The sequence below is a fragment of the Spermophilus citellus genome (genome assembly GCF_964194105.1).
Source record: "Spermophilus citellus genome assembly, chromosome: X".
Classification (NCBI taxonomy): domain Eukaryota; kingdom Metazoa; phylum Chordata; class Mammalia; order Rodentia; family Sciuridae; genus Spermophilus; species Spermophilus citellus.
Window position 1 is genome coordinate 146655804 of NC_138190.1, and position 22505 is coordinate 146678308.

The window sequence follows — 22505 nt, forward strand, 5'->3', positions numbered from 1 at the left end:
CACTCTGCAGGGGCCCCGTAGACCTCAGCGAGATGGATGGATGAATGGATGGACTTAACGTCCAGGGGTCTGTCCCAGGGGAAGTACTCTGCCAATGCTGGCCCCTCCCCTATGTCCTTCAGGGACTTCAGTACAGTGACTACCGTGACCCCAAGCCCTGGGAGCAGCCCAGACGGAAAACGGAAGTGCCCAGGGGTGCGTGGGGAGCGAGGCCAGACGCCCCTGTGGGGCGGGCGAGGGCCGGGCCGCCCTCCCACCGCGCCGCGCATGCTCCGTGCCCCCCCTCGCGCCCCGTTCCCACGCCGCCGCCGCCCCAGCCCCGCCCGCTTGCGGCCCCGTTCAGCAGCGCCAGCCTGCCTGACCGACGGACAGACACGCAGGACGCTCCTCCCGAGGAGCACCCTCAGGCGAGGTCGAGACCCGGCTGGGCACCCCCGCCTCCAGGGACGCCGCCCCGGAGGGCTTCTCGGAGGCGGCGGCCTTGGCCTCAGGCCTGCGGGGTGGGGGTGGGGGGGCGGGAGGGGAGGCCAACAGCCCTCGCCGCCCGAGGAGACCTGGTAGCCGGCTGGGCAGGGACGCAGTGGAGCGGGTTGGAGTCTCGGCAGGGGCACAAGAGGGCGGGTGCAGGTAGCCACAGGGTAGAAGGAGCAGCAGCGGCGGCGACAGTCAGGGACGTCCTGGGAGGCAGGCGAGGGCGAAAAGCAGCCAGGCTGGCCCTCGGGGCTGCCCGCTTCCAGGGGCACCACAGGAGAGGGATCAGCCTGAGCTGGACGCCTGGGGAGCCTCAGCCCGTGTTTTCCAGTTTCTCTACTCTGATTGGTTTTCTGCCGCTGGTCCTGGAGCTGGCGCAAAAGCATCCCGTCGCTAATCCACCAGGTAAGTTTGGATTTTGCACCTCTGGGTGTGGAAACGAGGGACAGTCTGCCACTGTGAGGCCATGACACTGTTGCCCAGGGGCACCTGGCAAACTGTCCACAGGCACAGAACCAGAGGGGCCCCTGATAGGGGGATGTACAAAATTGTGCTCCTGTGGCTATCTAGGGTGGGGGTTTGTGCATCTCAGTAGTGGTGTCTATGTGTGTCATCCCATCCTACACCAGGGAAGGGCATAAGCTTAACCAAGCTAAGGAAGAGGAAGGGACGGGCTGGATGGAAGATGGGGAAGAGCAAGAGGGAGCAAGGTGAGCTAATCTGAGCAGGGAACTGTGCCCAACACTTCCCCACAGGGCTAGTTATGACTAGTTCAGCCCAATGAATATCTTCCAAGTACCCTCTATGGGCCAGGTTTCTGCAGACATCCGGGATCTATCAGGGAACAAGAAAGAAAAAAAAAATCTCTGCTCTCTGGTCTAGTCCTGGTGGCTAAACAGACAATAAACAGTACACGTTTTAAATTAGTAATTATAAAAAATGTTAAAAGATGGTAAGAACTGGGGAAGGGAGGTCCAGTTTCCAGTTTACATAGTGAAGCTAGAATAGGTCTCATTTCATAGGCACTATTTCTCCAAAAATACTTGAAGGTGGTAAAAGAAAGAGTCATGTGCTTATGCTTTGGAAGAGCATTCTGGACAGAGGGAACAGCTAGTGCAAAGGCACTGAGGCGGGAGTGGCTTGGCTTATGGGAGCTAGAGGTTGGACATCAGTATGCCTGGAGCAGAGGAAAGGGTGGGGGAGAAATGGTTCAGGAAGGGGCATGAGGGTTTGCTCTGAGTGACATGGGCATCTCAGGAAGATCCGTGAACAGAAAAGGGCAGGACCTGAACACCTGTGGGAAGGATCCTCAGCAAACAATCTAGACGGCCCTTTTTATGTCTAGGTCAGCCTCTGTCCCCACAGCCTGCACACAGTAGTGGTAGAAGAGCTCCCCAGAGGGCCTTACCAAGCTAGGCTCATGGAGCCTTGGCCCAGGGGCTGATCTGTGAGAGTGCCCAGGCAGGCCCTCCATGCTGATCTCCCTGGCCATTTCACGAAGTGGGTGGCAGGTGACTAGGACCCCAGAACAAGAAGAGCTAGCAGGGCTGAGAGGAGGCAGCTGGGGTCTTGAGCTGATGGACCCGAGGACGTTCCACCTGAAGTGGTGCTGCCTGTCCATCCTCTTGGATGAAAAAGCCCAAACTCTGAATGCTTTAATTAATGTTGTTTGGTTTGTTTTCTGTTTCTGGGGAAAGCGCCCCACCTAGTGTTGGTGTTCAGGATGATTCTGAGGTGCGCTGACAGGCTTTCCCTTTTCACCAAGGCTTTCTTTCCTTGGGCAGTGGACTCCTTCCAAGCCTCCTCTCCTCTGCTGCCAGCCTGCAGTGAGGCTGCCCAGCAACACTCCATTTTGCCAGAGCAAGGATGGGGGAAGTCTGCTGCTGGCCGGGGGCCGAGGCCCCTCAAAGAAGTGGACCAGCCCAGGAAGAGGCTTCTGGGTACCCAGGTTGACAGGACTCCCTGGCCTCACCTGAGGCACGGGTTGAAGGGCCTCACCTGCATGCCCAGCCTCATGTTGCAGAAAACCTGAGCTCTAGGGCCTGGATCATCCTTCAACTTGTCCTGTGCTCTGGCGGCCCTCCAGGTGCCTCCTTCTCACATACTAGGGAGTGCCACCCTGCCTGCCCCGAAGTCACTGCTGGGATCTGTGAGTACAGACCTGTCAAGTCCTTTTGCCAAAGTTGAAATTATAGCTAACTTTCCATAGTAGATCTCAAAGACAGACACTTGGAGCCTCGTGTGGCCTTGCCTCCAGTAGGTGGAATCCTGACCATGGGGTGTCTCTCTCAGGGATCACTACCTGACAGCTTTCTGCCCCATCTGGGATCAGACCTACCTCTTATGTCTTGAGTGGGGGAACTAGAGATACCTCCTCCTCGTTCCAGTTTTTCCAAAATAGACAATAACCTTGAAGAACTGTTATGACAGTGAAAAACAAGCTTATGCTGGGTTTCAAAACAATAATTTTATCCTGAAAACCTTGAAATTGTCAGTGATTCTTTAGAGTCCCAGGGCACCCAGTGACTGACAGTGCATCACAATGAAAATATATGTGTGGCCTATGAGCATCTGAACAATTCCAGTAGGACCCCCTCCCCTTTTTTAAATCGAGGTGAGATTCTCAACACAAACTTTAACATTTTAAAAGGACCAATTCAATGACATGTAGTATATTCAGTGTGGTGTGACCCCACCTGTATGTAGTTTCCATCACCCCATAAGGAAACCACTGACCCATTAGCAGTCTTTCCCCATCTCCAGCCCCCAGCCCCTGGTTGCTTTCTGGGGCTACAGATTTGCCTATTCTGAGCATGTCATATGTTGCATCAGATTTTTTGGATGTGGCTCACTGCACAGTAACACTGGGCTCTGCAAAAGGCAGAACTCAGATTCTTGAAGCTCTGAACAAGAGAAGGCTGCCACAAGGGGCCACAGGGGGTTGCACCCAGTAACAGGGCAACAGCAAGCTGGAGATGTAGGGACAACTTACGCCTAGTCAGTGAGTGGGGTAGCTGTCTGTGGATTCGCAAATATGAAGAATTTTGTGGGGTCTGGGGTATCGTATTTGTTCCTAGTTGTCTGGAACCTGGCCCCAGAGTGTAGGAGCCCAATAAGGAGTCCATAGGGGTGTGTTTAGTGGCCCCAGAGAGTTGGATCCTGATACAAGAAGTGGTGGACAATGGGAGCTTACACATTGCCCATGAAGGACAGAGAGAAGAGAGTTTCCAGCTACAACTTCAAAACTAGGTCAAGAGAGCTCTTGAGAAATATCGTATTACATCATATAAATGGAATCATACAATATGTGGCCTTTTATATCTTTGTCTGGCTTTTTTCACTTAACAAAATGTCCTCAGGGTTCACCCACACTGTAGCATGTGTCAGAATTTCCAACCTTTTTATAATATTCCATTGTATATACAGACCATTTTGTTTATCCATTCATCTGCTGATGGACATTTGGTTTGTGTTCATCTTTTGGCTTTGGTCAATGCTGCTGCTGTGGACATGGGTATACAAGTTCTTGAGCATGTGTTTTCAATTCTTGTAAGTATATACCCAGGAATAAAATTGGCTTGTTGTATGGTAACTGTGTTTAACTCGTTGAGGGATGACCAAAATGGTTTCCATAGCTTTTTTCCATTTTGTGAACACCATGTTAGTCAGTTGTCCATTACTATAACAAAATAACTTAAGATAACTTATAAAGAGAAAAGACTTGTTTTGCCTCACAGGTTTGGAACTTTCATCTGTGAACAATTGGCCCCCTGGCTTTGGGCCTATGCCAAGGCAGTATGTCATAGCATGTGGACATGGCAGAGCAACAGCACTCACCACCACACAGAGAAGCAACAAAAGGACGAGGAAGGGGCTAGGGTCCCACTATTCACTTCAATAGCACACCCTCACTGACCTAAAATCCTCCCACTAGACCTCATCTCCCAATACCTTAACCCTGGGTACCAAGCCTTTAACACATGGGCCTTTGGGGAACATTCTAGATCCAAACTACAGCAAACACTATCAAGTATACAGACAGGTAAAAAGAAGAGTCTAGAGAATCCCAGGTTCCTACCTTCCATATTTAGCAGTAATTGCCATCTTGCCTTATTTTGCTTCATCCTTTATATATATATATATAATTTTAGTGAGTTGCATACCATTTCCTCCTCAAATGCTTCAATACACATTTCTTTAACATTTTATGGTGGTTTTTTCTGTTTTTGTTTTACAAATGTATAAAGGGTGCTTTTTTTTTAATTTGGAATGATACTCCTCCAAGAGAGGAAACAGCCTTGTGTCTTCTGCACTGTGGGTGCTTATGGCCTGTTTAGTATCCTCCAGACCCATGAATTATTTATTTGGGGTGGTCAGTGTAGTTTCCACCAGAACTTACTCTGTCTGAACCAGTTTTGCCATGGTGAAATTATTTTCCAGCACAGGTCATATCCATTTTCTCTATATTGACAAGGAGCTGTCTGACTGCAAGAAAGTGATACCTGGACAGTGTAACAGTCAGTTGGGTGCCCCCAGGGGAAGAACCTGGGTTTCCTTTCCCCACCTCCCCTGTTCCTGTCTATCTACCTAATCTACCATTGCTCCATCAGGGACTCAGAACTCTGAAATCCTTCAGATTTGGGGCATCAGATCACATCTTCCGCTACTTCATGCTAGAGAGGGGCATGAAGTCTGAGTCCTTGCTAAGTGTCAAGGGGTTGGGATAGGAGTGTTAGGGTTCCTTGCTTTACAGGAGATGTTTGCTGGCAGGTGAGCACTGTAGAATCTTTGCCCCACTTGAACTGATACAGATGATGATGGCAGTGAGGCCTCAGGCACGATAGTTAATAGTCCCCAGCAAACCTCAGGGACTTCTGCAGGTTCATGGCCTGTAGGTGGAAAGAGATAAACTTAGTGAGGAGGTTTAGCAAACAGGAATCAAACCAGAGAAGTGGGATTGAGGTTAATAGTCCTAGTAAGAACCACAACCAAGTCTCCTTACAAGAGAACCCGCCCTAGGCTGCCTTCTCCCTTAATTGTGATGCCTGCCTGAAAGGTTAGTGTGCGAATGTTATCCCAATCTGTCCTGACTTGTTGCTTCAAAAACAGCACTCCTGTTGGAGCAGTAAGCAGACTCACCCCTGTGCAGCAGTGATCATAGCCAAGTCTCACCTGTCTGTAGGACCTCAGCAGCCAAGGAGTTGACCTGTTGCTGTAAGTCAGTGAGGGCCTCAACCATGGTATCTAGGCTGACAGCACACTCAGGACTAGCCAGTGTACAGAAACGGTCTGTCATACACTATTTCAAAAGGGGTCCGATAAGAGATGAACCTTTGGAGACACTGGGAGTCTGAGAAGAGGTATGGGGCTTACCCATGGTACTGTTGTGATCTAGGAGATACAAATTTTACTTGAAGATTAAGTATAGTAGCCTAAGGTCCTAATGGGGTAACAGCCAAGTGAGTTTAGGAAAATAAGCTTTAATAATTTTTCACCTGTACACATCTGAAGATCCAAATTTTTTCCATTAGCAGATCTGTTAGATAAGACTTAAATCAACTCAAGACAAACTTATAACTTTGACTGTGTACACTCTGGGAATCAAACCCAATGCTTCTCTCACTATAAATAAACACTCTACCACTAAGCTAAACCTTAAGCCCCCATAATTCCTTTGGATAGTTATACAAATTAACCATTTCTCTATAACTTCTTAGCATGACTTTACTTTTGGTAGGGCCAACATATGTGCACTTCTCAAGTTACATTTTAAAAGAAAAAAGGGCCAGTCACAATGATACATGCCTATAATCACAGCGGCTTGGGAGGCTGAACCAGAAGGATCATGAGTTCAAAGCCAGCCTCAGCAACAGCGAGGTGCTAAGCAACTCAGTGAGACCCTGTGTCTAAATAAAATACAAAATAGAGCTGGGGATGTGGCTCAGTGGTCGAGTGCCCCTGAGTTCAATCTCCAGTACCAAAAAGAACAAAAGACATTTTCTTACATGACTCAGTGCCATTATCCACTCAACATATGAGCACTGATGATCCCCTTTAGTCCTCTCATGGCCACCTCATCATCATCCACCACCTTCCCATCATCCCCAATACTTTTGATGACTCTTCATTCACTCCAGAATCTTATTTTTTTTTAATTTTTTTTAATATTTATTTTTTAGTTCTCGGTGGACACAACATCTTTGTTGGTATGTGGTGCTGAGGATCGAACCCGGGCCGCACGCATGCCAGGCGAGCGTGCTACTGCTTGAGCCACATCCCCAGCCCACTCCAGCATCTTATTGAGGTTACCTTTTGCACTTGGGTGTTGGGCCCCTTAAATCTACTTCCCTCTAGAAGGGTCTTCCCAGCCTCTTTTTTCCCACTGACACTGATTTGCAGAGGAGACTGGGCCAGTTGCCCTATGGACAATAGTTCTAGCATTCATTCCACTTCAACAGATCCTTCTTTTCTTCAGAAAGGCTAGAAATTTAGGGTCAGGGGGTCCTAGTCAGATGATAATAGAGCTAATAAAAGAAGGAAATCAAAAAAAAGAAAGGACAGACTCCCTTGGAAGGTGAGATGGGTGAGCCTGGTGTGAGAGGTAGGCATGGGATCCCTGGCCCTCAGCCCACTGCAGAGAGGAAAAGACGGCATGGAGGCTGTTTAGGAACATGTTGGGGGCTACATTGTACCCCTCCAAAAAAGACATGTTGATGGTCTGTCTATCTGTGAAGGTATCCTTATTTGGAAATAGGGTCTTTGCAGATGTAATCAAGGTGTGCAGTGGGCAAGTGTGCAGCAGCCACACTCAGTGGGACACCTGAGTCCTGGGTCTCTCAGGGAGAGACCACTCGCTTGTTCCTGCTCCATCTCACCACCACACTCACCAAAGCCCGACCTTGCTCGGCTCCACTGGACAAGAAAAACCACCCAGGGTTTGAAACAAGTTGTGGTTGGCTTCTGAGCAGCCGGTTGGTGCTCTAGGCCAGCCTGGTCTCACCAGGGCTCTGCACTTCCCTCAGCTTCTCCAGGTGCCTGGTGATGGCGGCCATTCTCCTGAGGACAAGGCCCAAGGTGAGTGGGTGGCCCTCCCCCCCAGTATCTTCCCTCAGCGGTCTCCAATGCCCCTCCAGATTCTAGACCTTTCCATTCTACTCAGGAGAGCTTAGGCTAGCCTCAGCATCATGCCCCTTTCCTGAATGCCACAAAGTATGTGTCCTGACTTCTGTCAGCTCCTCTTTCATAAGTGGTCTGCTTACAACTCAGCCTGCCCTTCCTGATGAGCTCTCTGGGGGTGGGGTGGGGGCACCCACATTCTGTTGCTGTTGGCTCATCCTGGGACCCAAGGGCTTAAATTCCCCTACAGCTGCAGGAATGGCTTATTTTAGGTCCCAGTATCATTTGAGGACGTGGCAATGTACTTCACAAAGACAGAATGGAAGCTTCTGGATCTCAAACAAAGAATCCTCTACAAGCAGGTGATGCTGGAGAACTATGGCCATTTAGTGTCATTGGGTAAGTGACCCTACCATATACAAACACCCAGGCCCAACTATTCTGCCTCTGGACTCTATTTCTGAGTGGTTTTTTTTTTTTTTTTGGTTAATTACTGTGAGTCCAAGAATAAATGCATTTGTCCATCTCCACCAGTCTAGTCATCTGTTGTAGGCCAGCTGTCATCTCAATAGGAGTTTTCAGCTAAATGGTTTAGTGCCAAATCAGTTATCTTGTATATAAAGTCATGAATTAACTAAATATCTTTCTACTTATAATATAATGCCAGTTATGCTGCAATATTTATATGCACTATTCTAAACTTGATTTATCTTTATAATAGTTTCATTTTCCACTCATCCCACTTTGTAGAATTTAGCAGCAGGATTTCCTCACATAAGCCATGGAGGTGCCAAGCAAGGACTAAGTGTGCACTAGATGTGCCTCAAAGAATCCAAGAAGAAGCTGGGACAGGTGTGAGCAGGCAGCCTTTCCCTTCCCCTGTCAACATGCCCCCAACTTCTTGTCTTTATGACACCACGAGGGATGTCAATTTTACTAATTGAAGGGCAAAACCAAGAGTCACAGGTTGGGTGGGTGGGGCTGTGGCAGAAGCTTTGAGAGAGTGAGTGCCACAATTGCCCTGCCTCCTGTGTCTGAGGAGCTCAGGGACTGGCCTTTCCCCTCCTGCAGCCCAGCATGTTATTGGCTGCAGCTGAGCTGAGGCCTTCCTTTTTCCCAGCATTTTCCTGGCTGCTGAGAGTGGGCTGTAAATCTAGAGGTGGCTCTCCCACTAAATCCCAAAGCCTTTGGGGTTGTGAGGAGGCCATTTAGCACTGAGCCCTTTTCTTTGGACTCTACAGACTTCAATTCTGTAACCTGACCCCATTGAGAGAAATTAGCTCTTCCCCTGGCTTCTCTGACATTCACCAGACAGATAGGGACCCATCTTTTTCCAAGGAAACTTCAGGATTCTCAGTTGAGTTGGATGGTGAAACAGGGACATTCACCTTTCAAGGAGCATGGCTGTGGATGACCTTTCTCTGGACTTTCTTAGTGGCACTTTCTAGAAAGTTCTTTGCTTTCTATTATCTGCAGATGTTAAGGCTGTACTGTGTTTAGGAGTCACTCTGTCCTTAGCCATAGTGTTGCTAACCTGCTTTATTTCTGTGAACAGGATTTGCCTTCTCCAAGCCTCCCCTGGTGTCCCAGCTGGAGCGAGGGGAGGGGCCTTGGGTAGCAGACTCCCTTAGAGGCCAAGCAGAGGCAGAATCACATGCAGGTGAGTGAGGAGTGCTCATCCCACTTGCTAGAATCCCAAGAAAGGAAAGAGCTGCTACCAAACCAGGATGGTTTGGCACATCCACCCTGGCTGGGAAATTGTCTTTAGTGTCAGATGTCGGTCTCCCAAGGGCTTCCCTCCCATCCTGGTGAAGTGAGAGCCTCTGTCCTGCTGCCTCACACCCTTTCAGCCACCATTTCCAGTCCATCCTGTCTCTCTCCTTCTGTCTGCCTGCCTGATGTTTTTCTGCCAAGGTGAAGAAGAGTAAAACCCTCGATAGAGTCCGAGAGAGGGGTGACACTTGACACTGCCTGGCACTCTTTGTCTTTGCAGGTGAGAGGATAAAGAGCAAGACAGCCATTTCAAATCAGAAACATTCTGGAAGAGGACTCCCAGGACCTGACTTTCAGGGCGGCAAAGGGGACCAGGTGGCAGGGTCACCTCCCCAGCCAGGAGGCACCAAGATAGTGTCTGCACAGAGAAGTCCCCGGGACTCTGTACACAATCCGGTTCTAAGGCAACAGCTTTCCAAGGGCGTCGAGAAACGGTACCTGTGTCAACAGTGCGGGAAATCCTTCAGCCGCAGCTCCAATCTGATTAAGCACCGCATCATCCACAGTGGCGAGAAGCCCTTCGCCTGCAGCGAGTGCGGGAAGCTGTTCCGGCGCAGCTTCGCGCTGCTGGAGCACCAGCGCATCCACAGCGGTGAGAAGCCGTATGCGTGCGGCGAGTGCGGCAAGACCTTCACGCGCAGTTCCAACCTCATCAAGCACCAGATCATCCATAGCGGCGAGAAGCCCTTCGCCTGCAGCGAGTGCGGGAAGCTGTTCCGGCGCAGCTTCGCGCTGCTGGAGCACCAGCGCATCCACAGCGGCGAGCGGCCTTATGCGTGCAGCGAGTGCGGCAAGGCGTTCAGCCGCAGCTCCAACCTCATCGAGCACCAGCGCACCCACAGCGGCCAGAAGCCCTACACCTGCCCCGAGTGCGGCAAGGCCTTCAAGGGCGTCTCGCAGCTCATTCACCACCAGCGCAGCCACAGTGGCGAGAAGCCCTTCGCGTGCCAGGAGTGTGGCAAGGCGTTCCGCGGCCGCTCTGGCCTCAGCCAGCACCGGCGCGTGCACAGCGGTGAGAAGCCCTATGAGTGCAGCGAGTGCGGCAAGGCGTTTGGCCGCCGCGCCAACCTCTTCAAGCATCAGGCGGTGCACGGTGGCATTCGGGCCTCCGAGCGCCGGGGCCGCGCCAAGGGGCTGAGGCGCGGCTGCATGCTCCTTGAGCCGAGGCGTGGGCACCGAGGGCCGCGGCCCCAGGAGGGCGGCGAGAGCAGCTCGGCCGAGCCCCGGCGGAGCCGCAGCGGCCAGAAGCCACACACGTGTGAGCACTGCGGCCAGGCCTTCGAGAGTAAGTCGCAGCTGAGTGGCCACAGGCACTCCCATGGCGGCGAGAAGCCCCAGGCGGGCAGCCCGCGGGCGGCGGCTCTCGAGGGGAAGTCACTCGTTGAGGGGAGCGATGGCGGCCACGGGGCCAGCGTTCTGGGCTCTGGGAAGACCCAGGGCAAAGCCTCTCCCTGAGGCCAAGAAACAGAGCACGACTCTTTTGAGTGGAAGGACGCGGCCTTCCCCAAGTGCGCTCTGTCCCTAAGGGTAGGGCGGGGAGGGGGGGACAGGGGCCGTCGATGCTGAGAGACTGCACCCCGAGGCCTGGCCCAGCCTAGCAGGGTACTCCTAGGCGCCCACGCACGCGTGCGGAGGCGCCGGCTGAGCTTTGTACATTGCGGTATTGCTCCCCCATCCGCGGACAACTGCCTGCTGTGTGGAGGGAGGAGGCAGCGTCGCCTCGCCTCGTGCGAGGAGTTTACATGGTAATGGCCCCCGTCCTCACTCCAGGGCGGGGCCATTCGCCTCCTGCCAAGAGTTAGTGTTTCTGCGTAGAAGACACTACAAGCACTTTAATTCTTTCAGGGCTTATTAAACGCAGAGAGCTCTGACACTAGACTGCTGCTCCTAGGGAAGGCACGAGCCTACGCTAGTAGCGCGGAAAAGCCCTGCAGGTGTGGGGAACCGTGGGAGGCTGTGCCTGAAAATTCCGGTCCTGTTGGGCGCCCCCTGCTGCTCGGAGGAGGAGCTGCACATAGCCTCACTGCCTCTCAGTGGGGGTTTCTGGGAAATGGCTGCCCTGCGTTCTACACAAAGGATACGACCAAGAGAGCCTAAGCTTCTCCTCTCTAGGAGAGGAGCCCTGGATGGACCTCCTGTGATTCCTTACAGGAGTGGGCTCTGAACAAGACGTGGCAACATTTGTGCCCCCATTGTCCTGCTGCCTTCAGTCTCCTCCCTGCCCACCAGCCCCAGCTAATGCCCTGTTGCCTCTGTCAACCAGACCCCAAACCTGCCTACCCCCACACCCGCCAGTGCCTAAAGCTTTAAACTTAACTGCTCCTGAGTTGGATCTGGGTGACAGGGCAGCTGCCTTTCACATGACATTTCTTAGAATATCCAAGGTGCCCTTGCTTGGAACGTTGTTGTATTCAGGGATAGTGTAAGTTGATAATGGAGATTTTGGCCATATGAGAGTGCAGGGAATCACTCCTTAAATAAGAATTCCCCAACCCCCTGACAAGACCTCAAGCAGGAGAAAGGGGCCATCCCAGGCCCACATCTGATAAGGTGGTGGCAAGCCTGCACCTCTTCTCCCCCCTTCAGCCCCATGGACAGGGCAGACCCTTCAGAAGGCACTTTATGAAATCTTAGAGGAGTTTTCAAGAGGAAAGCTTGCTACTAACTGGAGGCAGCTGCCAGCAGGCACTGTCCTGTTCTACCCACACTGTCCCTGGAGGCCTGGGAATTCTGACCCCTTGGTATTCTCAGCCCAGCATCCTGGTCAGTTGACCACTCATTCCATCCTGCTACACTCCCAGGAGAGAGCCCCTCCAAGGGTGTGTAAGTGATAGGTGTGGTGGAGGCCACCCATGGGGACCCCAAGGAGGAGCATGCACTTTCCTGCCAGACAGGGGAGGTTCAAAGACGTTTTCCTCCTGCCAGGAGAATGTGGGAGGACCTAAAAATCCAGGTTCCTTCCAAGGATGCTGCTTGGAGTGCCAGTCATTAGGACAACTCCAAAAATTTCATACATGTAGACACACGCACATGTATATAAGTTTTATATATATGAACTATTTTGTGGAAGGTTCCAGAGTTCTGTAACTTATTGTTGTCTCAAGGTGGCTTGTGTCCAGTGGCTCCCTATTTCCTTGTCCTATGATTGCCTTCTTGTCTGTAAGCTGGTGCCCCATAAGCGTACAGCTGTGTGCCATGTTCAGCCTTGTTTCCTCTGTAACAGCCCAGGTCTGGCACTAGCAGATGCGAGTGAAATGGACTCTGCGCACTCAGCACATTTTGCACTTGGGCTCAGTCTGGTCAGCTCCAGCCTCACATGGAGGCAATCCAAAGCATTTGCAACTTTATGTTTTCCAGTAGGAACATGTCTCTGAAGTTCCTGGTGAGGTAATTGGCATTTGGGTTTTTTCTGAGTCTCAGACAATCTCCTAGGGCCTGCAGAGATGCAGGGAACCAGTTCCCATATAGAGCAGGTATCCATAGCAGAAGGCTGTGTAAGGTCTCTGTCCCATGTACTCTAATGTCCATTTACAGTGCTCTGGGAAGGGAACTGTTCAGTTCCTACAAGCTGGACAGTCACCAACTTCTACTGGAGAAGAGCTGGCTCTCCCAGGACAGTGACATTCCATTGGTTCTAATGTATAATAAGCTAATTCTATTTTTAACACAAGCACCTTTTTTTCACCTTAGTCCTACACCCTACAGAAAGCATCATGTGTAGCATTTTCAGCAGAAAGTGGGTCTACCAGGAGAGATACAGGGCACTGCTCTCTGACTTTGTCTGAGTGCCCTGGAAAGCTCCAAAACCTCTAGTGCTTGCCTAGGTAAATGATGCTTATAATGGCAAGCTAGTCTTTTTGTTTCTCCTGTTCTCAGTATAATTTAGTTCCTGTTAATTAGATTTTCACTACAACTCAAATAAGAGTAGTTTTTTCTTTCAGGTAGGGTAATCAGGTATGCAACACAGGTTTTGCATGGAATAAGAGAGGGAAGAGAGGGCCTGGAAAGGACTCTTTTTCCTTCTATGGTGCCTCTAAATCGGGCTCCATCCCTCCTGCTGTGTGGGAGATGGGGATGATTGCCCTTGCTTTTTGAGAGACAAAAGAGTGTAAAAGATTAAACTACCCAGGAAAGTCCTGCTGCTTTCCATTCCTTCCTCCAGCTGTTCCCCCTCCCCAGGATCTTTCCTGGATGCCAGTCTTAGGCCCCTTCCCCTTTGGACCATTTGCTCTTTGAAACTTTGAATGAATGCTTTCCCAAGAGGTGTATACATACTGTGAAAGTATCTCCATGCAACTGGTAAGAGGTCCTGGCTGAATTTGTTGTGAGATGGAATTGCTTCCACTTCTTTTGGCTACAAATAAAGAAGTTCTACAAGTGTTGGCCTTGAAAGAAGCCCTCTAATAGGTAGGGGCTATTTTGAATGTTTAAACAGGCAGTTGGGTTAAAGTTTTTAGGAAAAGCCTTCACCAGGAATCTGGGAAGAGCCCAGAGCCAGTGTTTTGGTAACCTTTTGGGTTCCCTGGTGCATGGAGCTCTGTCTGGGGTCCTACAACAGGGTATAGACTCCTCTGACTGGGTTATGGACAGCCAACTAAAGCTGGTTGGATACCATGACTGCGACCAGGAAGGGAGATTTGGCCAGCCTGGTATGTTCCTTAACAAGCTGCCACATCACCTCCTGGAGAATAGCAGCTCTGGCTTTGGCAATTTCTGTTGCCAGACTTCAGGCAACACAACATGGCAGAATCCACACCCATAAGTGAGAGTGCCCAGCTCTTCAGACAGGAAGTGGAAGTAGAGGGACTTCTGTTGTGGGTTTGCTGAGAAGTGCTTGAATTGGAACAGGTGAAGGAAAGGAGAGTGAGCATTTGGTATGTTGGGGGAACCCATGAAAGGCTGAGGGATTTCTCCAGGACTGTTCTAGGTTTAAGGTCAATTAGACCTCAAGTGTAGAGAGCTTAGGATGCCACACTCCAGAGTGTGGCTTTAGCTGGTACTAGGTGAGGAGCAGGTTTTCAAAACATGAGTTAGTCTGTGATGGAGGAAGGAAAATTAATGTAAATTATAGCTGCTATAGTAATTGACATCTTAACAACCACCAATGTTGTAAAGTGTAGTCTATACAATAACTATCCAGATGATAGTTCTTAAGTCTGTGAGGTGTGACATATGGTTCTGTATGGCTCAAGTCCACTGTGCATGATGAGGTAACATAAAAGGGAAGCATAGCAGGGGCCACCACCATATTCCTCAGGAGTTCCCACTTGCCATGGTATTTGTAGCTGGTTTGTCTTTTGCTGGCCCCAGTATAACTATGACTTCACAATAACAGACCCTCCAGGATTCCTGGACAGCTTTTCAGAAGATCCTTATTTTTATGTTAGAAGTACCATCAAGTTCAAGGCCTTGGGCATTTGTGAATGGCACAGTGCCTTCTTTTGTGTCTAGGAAGGTTAAACTCGGTCCTTTTCCACCAACTAGGAACTTTCAGTCTGGAAATGAAGGCTACTGGGGGTTCTTGGTTTTTTAACCCTTCTTTGACAACTTATGGAGGTATAATAGGCATATAATAGACTACACATCTTTAAAGTGTACGATTAGATGGATTTTGGCATGTGTGTTTACCCATGAAACCATCCCCACCATCAAGACAGTGAACATATCCATCACCCCCCCAGTAATGGCCTTTGGCCCCAGTAGCCCCTCCTTCCTGCTCCTCCCTACCCCCATCCTTATAATCACTGCTCTACTTTCTGTCACTATACATTAATTTGTATTTCCTAAAGTTCTATATATAAATGGACTCTATACAGTACATGTCTTTCAAAATTCCCTTTTTCCTATCTGTATATCTAGTTTCCCCAGTATCATTTGTTGCAAAAATAGTTGTTCCCTTGGTGGAATTGCATTGGTGCCTTTGTGGAAAATCAGTTGTATGTATGATTGTGAGTCTGTTTCTAGAGTCTTCATGATGCCACATCAGTGCTATGGATTGAATATTTGTGTCCCCACAAAAGTCATGTGTGTAAGCCCTATGGCTGGTGTTAGGGAGGTGGGATCTTTGAGGAGGTTAGGTTTAGATGAGGTCATGAGGGAGGGGCCTCCATGATGGGATTAGTTCCCTAAAGGTAAGAAATACCAGTGTCCTCTCTCCAACATGTAAAGCTACAGAGAGAATGAAGCTATGTTCCAACAGTCAAATGTGACAGCACCTTGATCTTGGACTTCCTAACCTCCAGAATGATGAGAAATAAATCTATTGTTTAAGCTGCCCAGTGTATAGTATTTTATTATTGTATCCCAACCAACTAAAACATTTTGTGTACCTTTATGTCAATGCCACACTCTTGATTACTGTAGCTTTCTAAATCTTGAAATCAATAAGGAATTTGTTCTCTGTTCTTATTTTTCAAAGTCCACATGAGTTTTACAATACATTGCCAATTTCTAGGAAAAACAAAAGCTTGCTGGGATTTTCACTGGGATTGCATTGGATTGATGAATCATTTGGGGGAGGATTGACATCTTAGTATTGACCCTTTAAAACCAAGGACATGGTATGTTCTCCATGTTGAGGGCCTTCTTCAATTCCTCTCAGCATTAGGTTGTAGTTTCAGTATCCAGGCCTTCTCTGACAATGTGATTACTGATACTGGGGTTATTTTTTTTTTCAACCATCCTTAGTAACCTTACATTCTCATTTAGGTATCTATTCACTCAGTGGACACAGAACTGAACATTTAACTGTTGAGTTGAGGATGAATATGATATATATGTTGCCTAGACTCAGAATCAGGAATAATCATTTGTTCTTATTGTGTTTTTATTTAGCCCAGCCCAGATTTGATAGTGGCCTTGACCATAAATACAAAACAGAGCCATGTATCCCATATTGATAATTCCAAGAATTTATAATTATTCCAAGATTGAAAAAAAATTTTTTTTCTAGCAAAGTCTTTTGACAGAAAAACAAAATCAAATCGAAACAAATAATCAAATTAATTTTGGGGTTTTTTTCAGTAAAAATATTCTACACTTAATAATAGGATGTGCTTTTTCACACTTTAGCTAGTTGAGTGGAAACAAGGTATGAGGAGGTAGAGGAAAATCAAGTCAGGCAGGCACAAAAAGGGTGGAGGGAGAAAGATAGAGGAGGGAAGAAGAAAGCATGGTTGAGGGGAATAAGAGTAGTTTAGTTTTATAGAAGATGGAACACTGGGGTCCAAGGTATCTTGGTTATATCCTGTGCTTATGGGAACGGAATGGAAAAGCAAATGTCATGTGTAGACATAGTCACATAAGGAAAAGACAGCCAAGTGAGGACAGGGATTGGAGTGATGTGGGCATAACCAATAAAAACCTGTGGGACCATGAGAAGCTGGAAAAGGCAGGGAAGGATCCTTCCCTAGAGCATTTTGAGGGAGTACAGCCCCACTGATTCCTCCATTTCTACCTATGGGCCTTTGACTCTTTGCATGTAAATCCTGGGAGGTCAGGAGCCAGTATGTGGCAATGGGTAGAAATTGAATGAGTGGTCAGACGTGTTCATCTGGTTGTCAAAATAATCACTTCAGGTGATAGACAGCACTTAACTGAGGTTAAGAAGCCCTTCACTGAGGTTAAGAAGCCCTAAAGGCCAAGCATTTCTAAAGATGCTCAGGAACAAGGACACCTGCAGCAGGGCTGCTGAGCACTCTTTCCAGGAGCCCTGGTTGATGCTGAGGTTCAGGGCAGTGATACAGGGTAGAACTCGGCAGGGCCAAGCCTACTGGGGAAGGGAGACTGAGTTCTTTCTCCAGCCCAACTCTTGGGGTTGAGTGTGCATGGAGGTCACCCCTCAGCAGCGGAGAATCAGGCAGACTGTGGGATACACATGCACCTACAGAGGGAAGCCCACAGACAGACAAGTGCCTAGGATGGCCACCAGGAACCCTTCAGCAGGAGCTCATCCCTTACCTGGCCTGGGCGACTACACAGCCAAATGGAGAGGAGGGGGCATGGCTAGGCTGGGTACCCACCTTACTCAGCATGAAAGCAGGGTCATTCAAAATCCGTGGGTTCCCTGTTGGAAGAACTCTTTCCTCTCCCCTTTTCAGAGTTTTTCATAAACCTATAATCTCAATGGCATGGGAGTTATCTTGAGATGCTATCTGCCTGGCTACAGGGTGAGATTCCTTTCATGACCTCTGCAATGTCAGTAGAGGACTGGAGTGCCTGTCATCATCCCCATTTGGTTTACTGTTTGCCTTATTTTCTACATTTGTGGAGGAGTTTGGGTTGGCAGGGTCTTCCTCAAGTTTGGTATCAGGGTCAGGGTGGGAGGAGCTGAGTGCAGGCCCATTACCCCAGCTACCCAGGGCCATGGGGGCATCCAGGAACAGCACAGCCACCCTTTGGCAAGCAGAGACCTTGTGGCTACTGCCATGGGAGGAGACTGGCAACCTAGAAGGCTAGGGACTGTGGCAATTGTCAGTAACAAGGACACTCACTTAAGGGGTTGCTGCTATTACAGGACCCCAGGGACTAGGGCTATATCCTGAGGACAATTAGGAATCAAAAGATGGAAAGTGGGAGAATGTTGATCAGGAGGCTTGAAGTAAGGAGCAAGGTCAGAGGGAAAACTGAACAAGCTGAAGGATATCATTACCTACCTGTCCTCCCACCCCACCCTAAATAATCCTGCCACCAAAACTCCTCCCATGACCTGGCCCTACCCCCTGCCCACCAAAAGGGCCCGCCAAAAGTAATTAACTCCTCTCATGGCCTGGCTCTGCTAAGTCTGTATATAAAACCCGGACCCTCGTGGTGGCCAGCAGCCATTTTTCACCTCAAAACTTAGCCATGTCAGGTGTTCCACCAATTGACTCCACCACTGAATAAAAAAGAGCTTGCTGATCCAAGGTCTGCTCCCTGCTTCCCATCTCTGACATTTGTGTGCCATGTGCTTTCACAAATGATTAAAGAAATATCTTTGAGAAGTCAAAGGCTCCTTGTCTGCACATCAGAGGGACTTTAGGCTCCCATTCTAATTGCCACAGACCTAGGCATTGCCTGGCAAACATTCCTGAGCTCCCAGGACATGGGAATATCTTAGAAGCCTCCAAACAGAAGGAACCCACCACAGGATGAGAGTAGGCTGGCTTCCCTGGGCAACTCTGGCAACTGGAAGCTGAGGAAAGGTCAGTAGCCCATGGGCCCTAATCCTAGCCCAATACCACTCACCTGGCAGGGAAAGGAAAGTGAGGATTGAGAAACTACTTCTAGAAGCAAAGCCACCAGATCAAATAACCCTTGAAACCACAGAGATCTCCAGGGTAAGCGGTAAGAGGAGGTCATTCTTGTAAACTGTATGGTTCATTCTATAAAGTGACAACAGAGGGGCTGGCAGAATATTCTGGGAAGCCTAAATCCAGACTTGGGACCTTATGCATTAAGAAAAGATCAGAGAATAACTATACAATAGTCACTGTGAGGCTGGCTCAGGTATCAGTTTGACTCTTGTATCAAGGGTACCCAGATTTTGGTCGAACACCAGTCTGAATATGCTAAAATATTGCTCATATGAGATTAAACATTTAAACCAGTACATTCAGTAAAGCAGATTTTCTGTTCACAATGTGGGGCAGCCTCATCTGAATCACCTGAAGGCCTTAAGGAAGAAAGACTAAGATCACCTGAATAGAAAGGTGACCTTTGGACTCAAACTGCAGTTCTTCCCTCAGTTCCCAGTCTGCCCTGAAGCCTCCACATCACAAGAGCCAAAGCCTTAAGGTTTCTCCATAGATGGATAGATAGACACACAGGCACTATGAGAATCAGACTAACCAGTCACAAAAGCAGCAGCTGCACATGTGCAAAGAAAAACTACTGGACCAGAAGGAAGACCTCAGTGAAAGGAAATTAAAATGGAATATTTTCCTATATTGTCATAGAATTAGACAGATGTAATTGATTTTAAAAAACAATAAAACAGTAAAGAAATTAAATAGTAGTATGATTGTCAAACTAGCTTTTAGAAATATATAGAAACCCCATGTGCCTTAAGGAGACGCAAATTTTCAGAGTCTGTGACACATTTTTTTAAAGTATTCATTATTTTCGCCAATTTTATGGGTCACCTCATCCCCTAAAATATGTTGGAGTCCTAACCCTAGTACCTGAGAATGTGACCTCATTGGAGATAAAGTTCTTATAAAGGTCGTCAAGTTAAGATGAGGTTATTAGGTTAGGCCCTTATCCATGGTGACTGTGTCCTTATACAAAGGGGGGATTTGGGCACAGAGAATGCAGGCAGGGAGAAGACCATGCGAAGAAGAAAGCAGAGATCAGAATTGTGCACCAACAAGCCAAGAAATGGAAAAGATTGCTAGCAAATACCAGAAGCTAGGGAAGGGGTATGGCACAGACTTTTCAGGGCCCGCAGAAGGAACCCACCCTGATGATACCTTGATCTTGTACTTCCAGCTTCCAGAACTGTGAAATAATACATTTCAATTATTTTAGTCCCCCAGTTTATTATGCTTTGCTATGGCAGCCCTAGAAAACTCACACAGTCCCCAAATAACATTCAGTCATGATTTTTCTTTTTGGGGTATCACGGGTCAAACTCAAGGACACTCTACCTCTAAACTACATCCCCCAGCCCTTTTTGATTTTTTATTTTGAGACAGGGTCTCACTAAATTACTGGATCTTGCCTTAAAAATTGTGATCCTCCTGCCTCAGCCTCCTAAACCCCTGGGATTACAAGCATGCCCACTGCACCCAGACAAAAAGATGATATTTTAAGCAACACATTCTCACATCTTATCCAACTAAAATACACAATAAAAGATGACTGCAAAATCTTCACTACTCCAAAATTAAGATAAATTCTACTAAACAAGCATTAGATTGGGAAGGAAATGAAAGGCGAAATCACGAACTAGCTCTAAAGCAAAGCAAAGAAGCATGTTTAATGGGACATAGTTAGGTGCACAATTGCAGCCTTTGCATGCCTTAGTCTTTCAAGAAGGGGGATGACAAAGGTGGTTAGTCTTCATCTCAGGAAACTGGAAGAAAGAGCAAAAACTAAACCAAAGAAAATTTATTGTTGGAATTAATCAAAATAAAAGCTGAAGTTAATGAAGCAGATAATTTAAAAAGGAGAAAGAATTCAAAATCCTGTTTTCTGTCAGGCATGGTGGAACATGTCTGTAATCCCAGCAGCATGGGAGGCTGAGGCAGGAGGATCACAAGTTCAAAGCCAGCCTCAGCAACTCAGTGAGGCCCTAAGCAACTCAGTGAGACCCTCTCTCTAAATAAACTACAAAATGGGGCTGGGGATATGGCTCAGTGGTTAAGATCCATCCCTTGGGATCAATCCCTAGTACCAAAAAAAATACTGTTTTCTTCTTTAAAATGTATGAATCTCGGGCTGGGGGTGTGGCTCAAGCGGTAGCGCGCTGGCCTGGCATGTGTGCGGCCCGGGTTCGATCCTCAGCACCACATACCAACAAAGATGTTGTGTCCGCCGAGAACTAAAAAATAAATATTGAGAATTTTCTCTCTCTCTCTCTCTCTCTCTCTCTCTCTCTCTCTCTCTCTCTCTCTCCTCTCTCACTCTCTTAAAAAAAAAAAAAGAACCTATAGAGGTCTGGGATTGTGGCTCAGTGGTAGAACGCTCACCTAGCACGGGAGGGACACGGGTTCAATCCTCAGCACCACATAAAAATAAAGGCATGATGTTGTGTCCATCTACACCTAAAAATAAAAATATTAAAAAATAAAATGTATGAATCTCTTACGATCCTTGTTAAGTAAAAAAATAACCACACATGAACACATGACCAGCAATGGAAAGGAGACATAAGTACAGATACTGAAGAAGAGTCATGGGACACTCTCCCTCTTCCCAGGCATGCTACACCAGGAGTTCTGAATCTTTCTCTTACTTTTTAATAAAATTTCTGCTCACTTGCTTTAAAATTTCTACTTAAAACAAAAGAATAGAATGATGGCAATACATTTGAAAACCTAGAGGAAATCAACTAGAAAATCATTAAAAATTCCAGGCATAATGGCAAATATCTGTAATCTCAGTGACTTGGGAGACCAAGTCAGGAAAATAAAGAGGTGTAAGCCAGCCTGGGCAAGATAAGCAACATGGTGAGACCCTGCCTCAAAAACAAACAAAAATAATAATGCCAGGTGTGGTGGCACATGCCTATAATCCCAGCAGCTCAGGGGACTGAGGCAGGAGGATAGCAAGTTCAAAGCTAATCTCAGCAGCTTAGCAAACCCCTGTTTTGAAATTCTAAAAAAGGGCTGAGGATGTAGCTGAGTAGTAAAGTGCCCCTGGGGTCAATGACCAGTGCTGCAACAAGAAGAAAAACTCGAACAACAAAGGCTTTTATGATTTTTTTAAAAAGCAGCATCTAGTAAAATGCCATTTATACAAAATCATAAGTGAATATGTGGGAATGAGGGGCATGTATGTGTGTATGTGCGTGAATGGGTTGTGGGAGTACGTGGAGGTTTAGAGGTGTGTATACATGGGGGAAAATGGAAACTTGTGTGTGTCTGTGTATCTTTGTGTGTTATGGTCTGAGTGTGCCCCCTATTCATATTTTAAAATCTAATCACCAAGGTTATATATTATAAGATGCAGCCTTTGGAAGGTGAGTAGATCATAACGGCAGAGTCCCATGAATGCGATTAGTGCCCATACAAGAGACCCCACAGAGTGAGCTAGTCCCTTCCATCACATGAGGACTCAACAAGAAGGTACTATCCATGAGGAAAGGAGCTGTCAACAGATACTGAGCCTGCTATTACCTTGGTCTTGAACTTCCAGCCTCTATAACTAAGAGCTATGACTGTTCTTGTGACTGTCTCCTGTACAGACAAGCTAGAAATGCTTATGGCCTTTTAATTTTAGTGTTTGTCTCTCTGTGTGGATAATTCTGTTTTCGACTGGCTTGTGTCAAATGTTCCCCAGGTATGCTCTTGTTATCACAGCGATGTCCCCCATGGGCAGATATCCCCCATGGTCTCATGTCAATCAATAATGCAGCTTGGCAAGGGGCAGGTGGTAGGCCAGGGACAAGCTGGAGCTCTGGAGTTGGCTCTTAGGACACACCACAGCTCCTTTCACTCAACATA

General features: G+C 47.9%; 1 protein-coding gene across 5 annotated transcripts; it reads left to right on the forward strand.

Annotated features, from left to right (window-relative positions):
* The first annotated feature begins 299 nt into the window (after positions 1-299).
* Positions 300-15612, forward strand: ZFP92 (ZFP92 zinc finger protein). Of its 5 annotated transcripts, XM_081276509.1 has the most exons (7): positions 300-876; positions 1101-1181; positions 6651-6775; positions 7494-7545; positions 7860-7986; positions 9143-9247; positions 9581-15612. In XM_081276509.1, the coding sequence occupies exons 4-7, from the start codon at positions 7513-7515 to the stop codon at positions 10813-10815; spliced, it is 1500 nt and encodes a 499-aa protein (XP_081132635.1). In that variant the 5' UTR covers positions 300-876; positions 1101-1181; positions 6651-6775; positions 7494-7512; the 3' UTR covers positions 10816-15612. The 5 variants fall into 5 exon arrangements, with proteins under 5 accessions (XP_081132635.1, XP_081132634.1, XP_081132636.1 ...); XM_081276508.1 differs by lacking the exon at positions 1101-1181; XM_081276510.1 differs by lacking the exons at positions 1101-1181; positions 6651-6775.
* The last annotated feature ends 6893 nt before the right edge of the window (positions 15613-22505 follow it).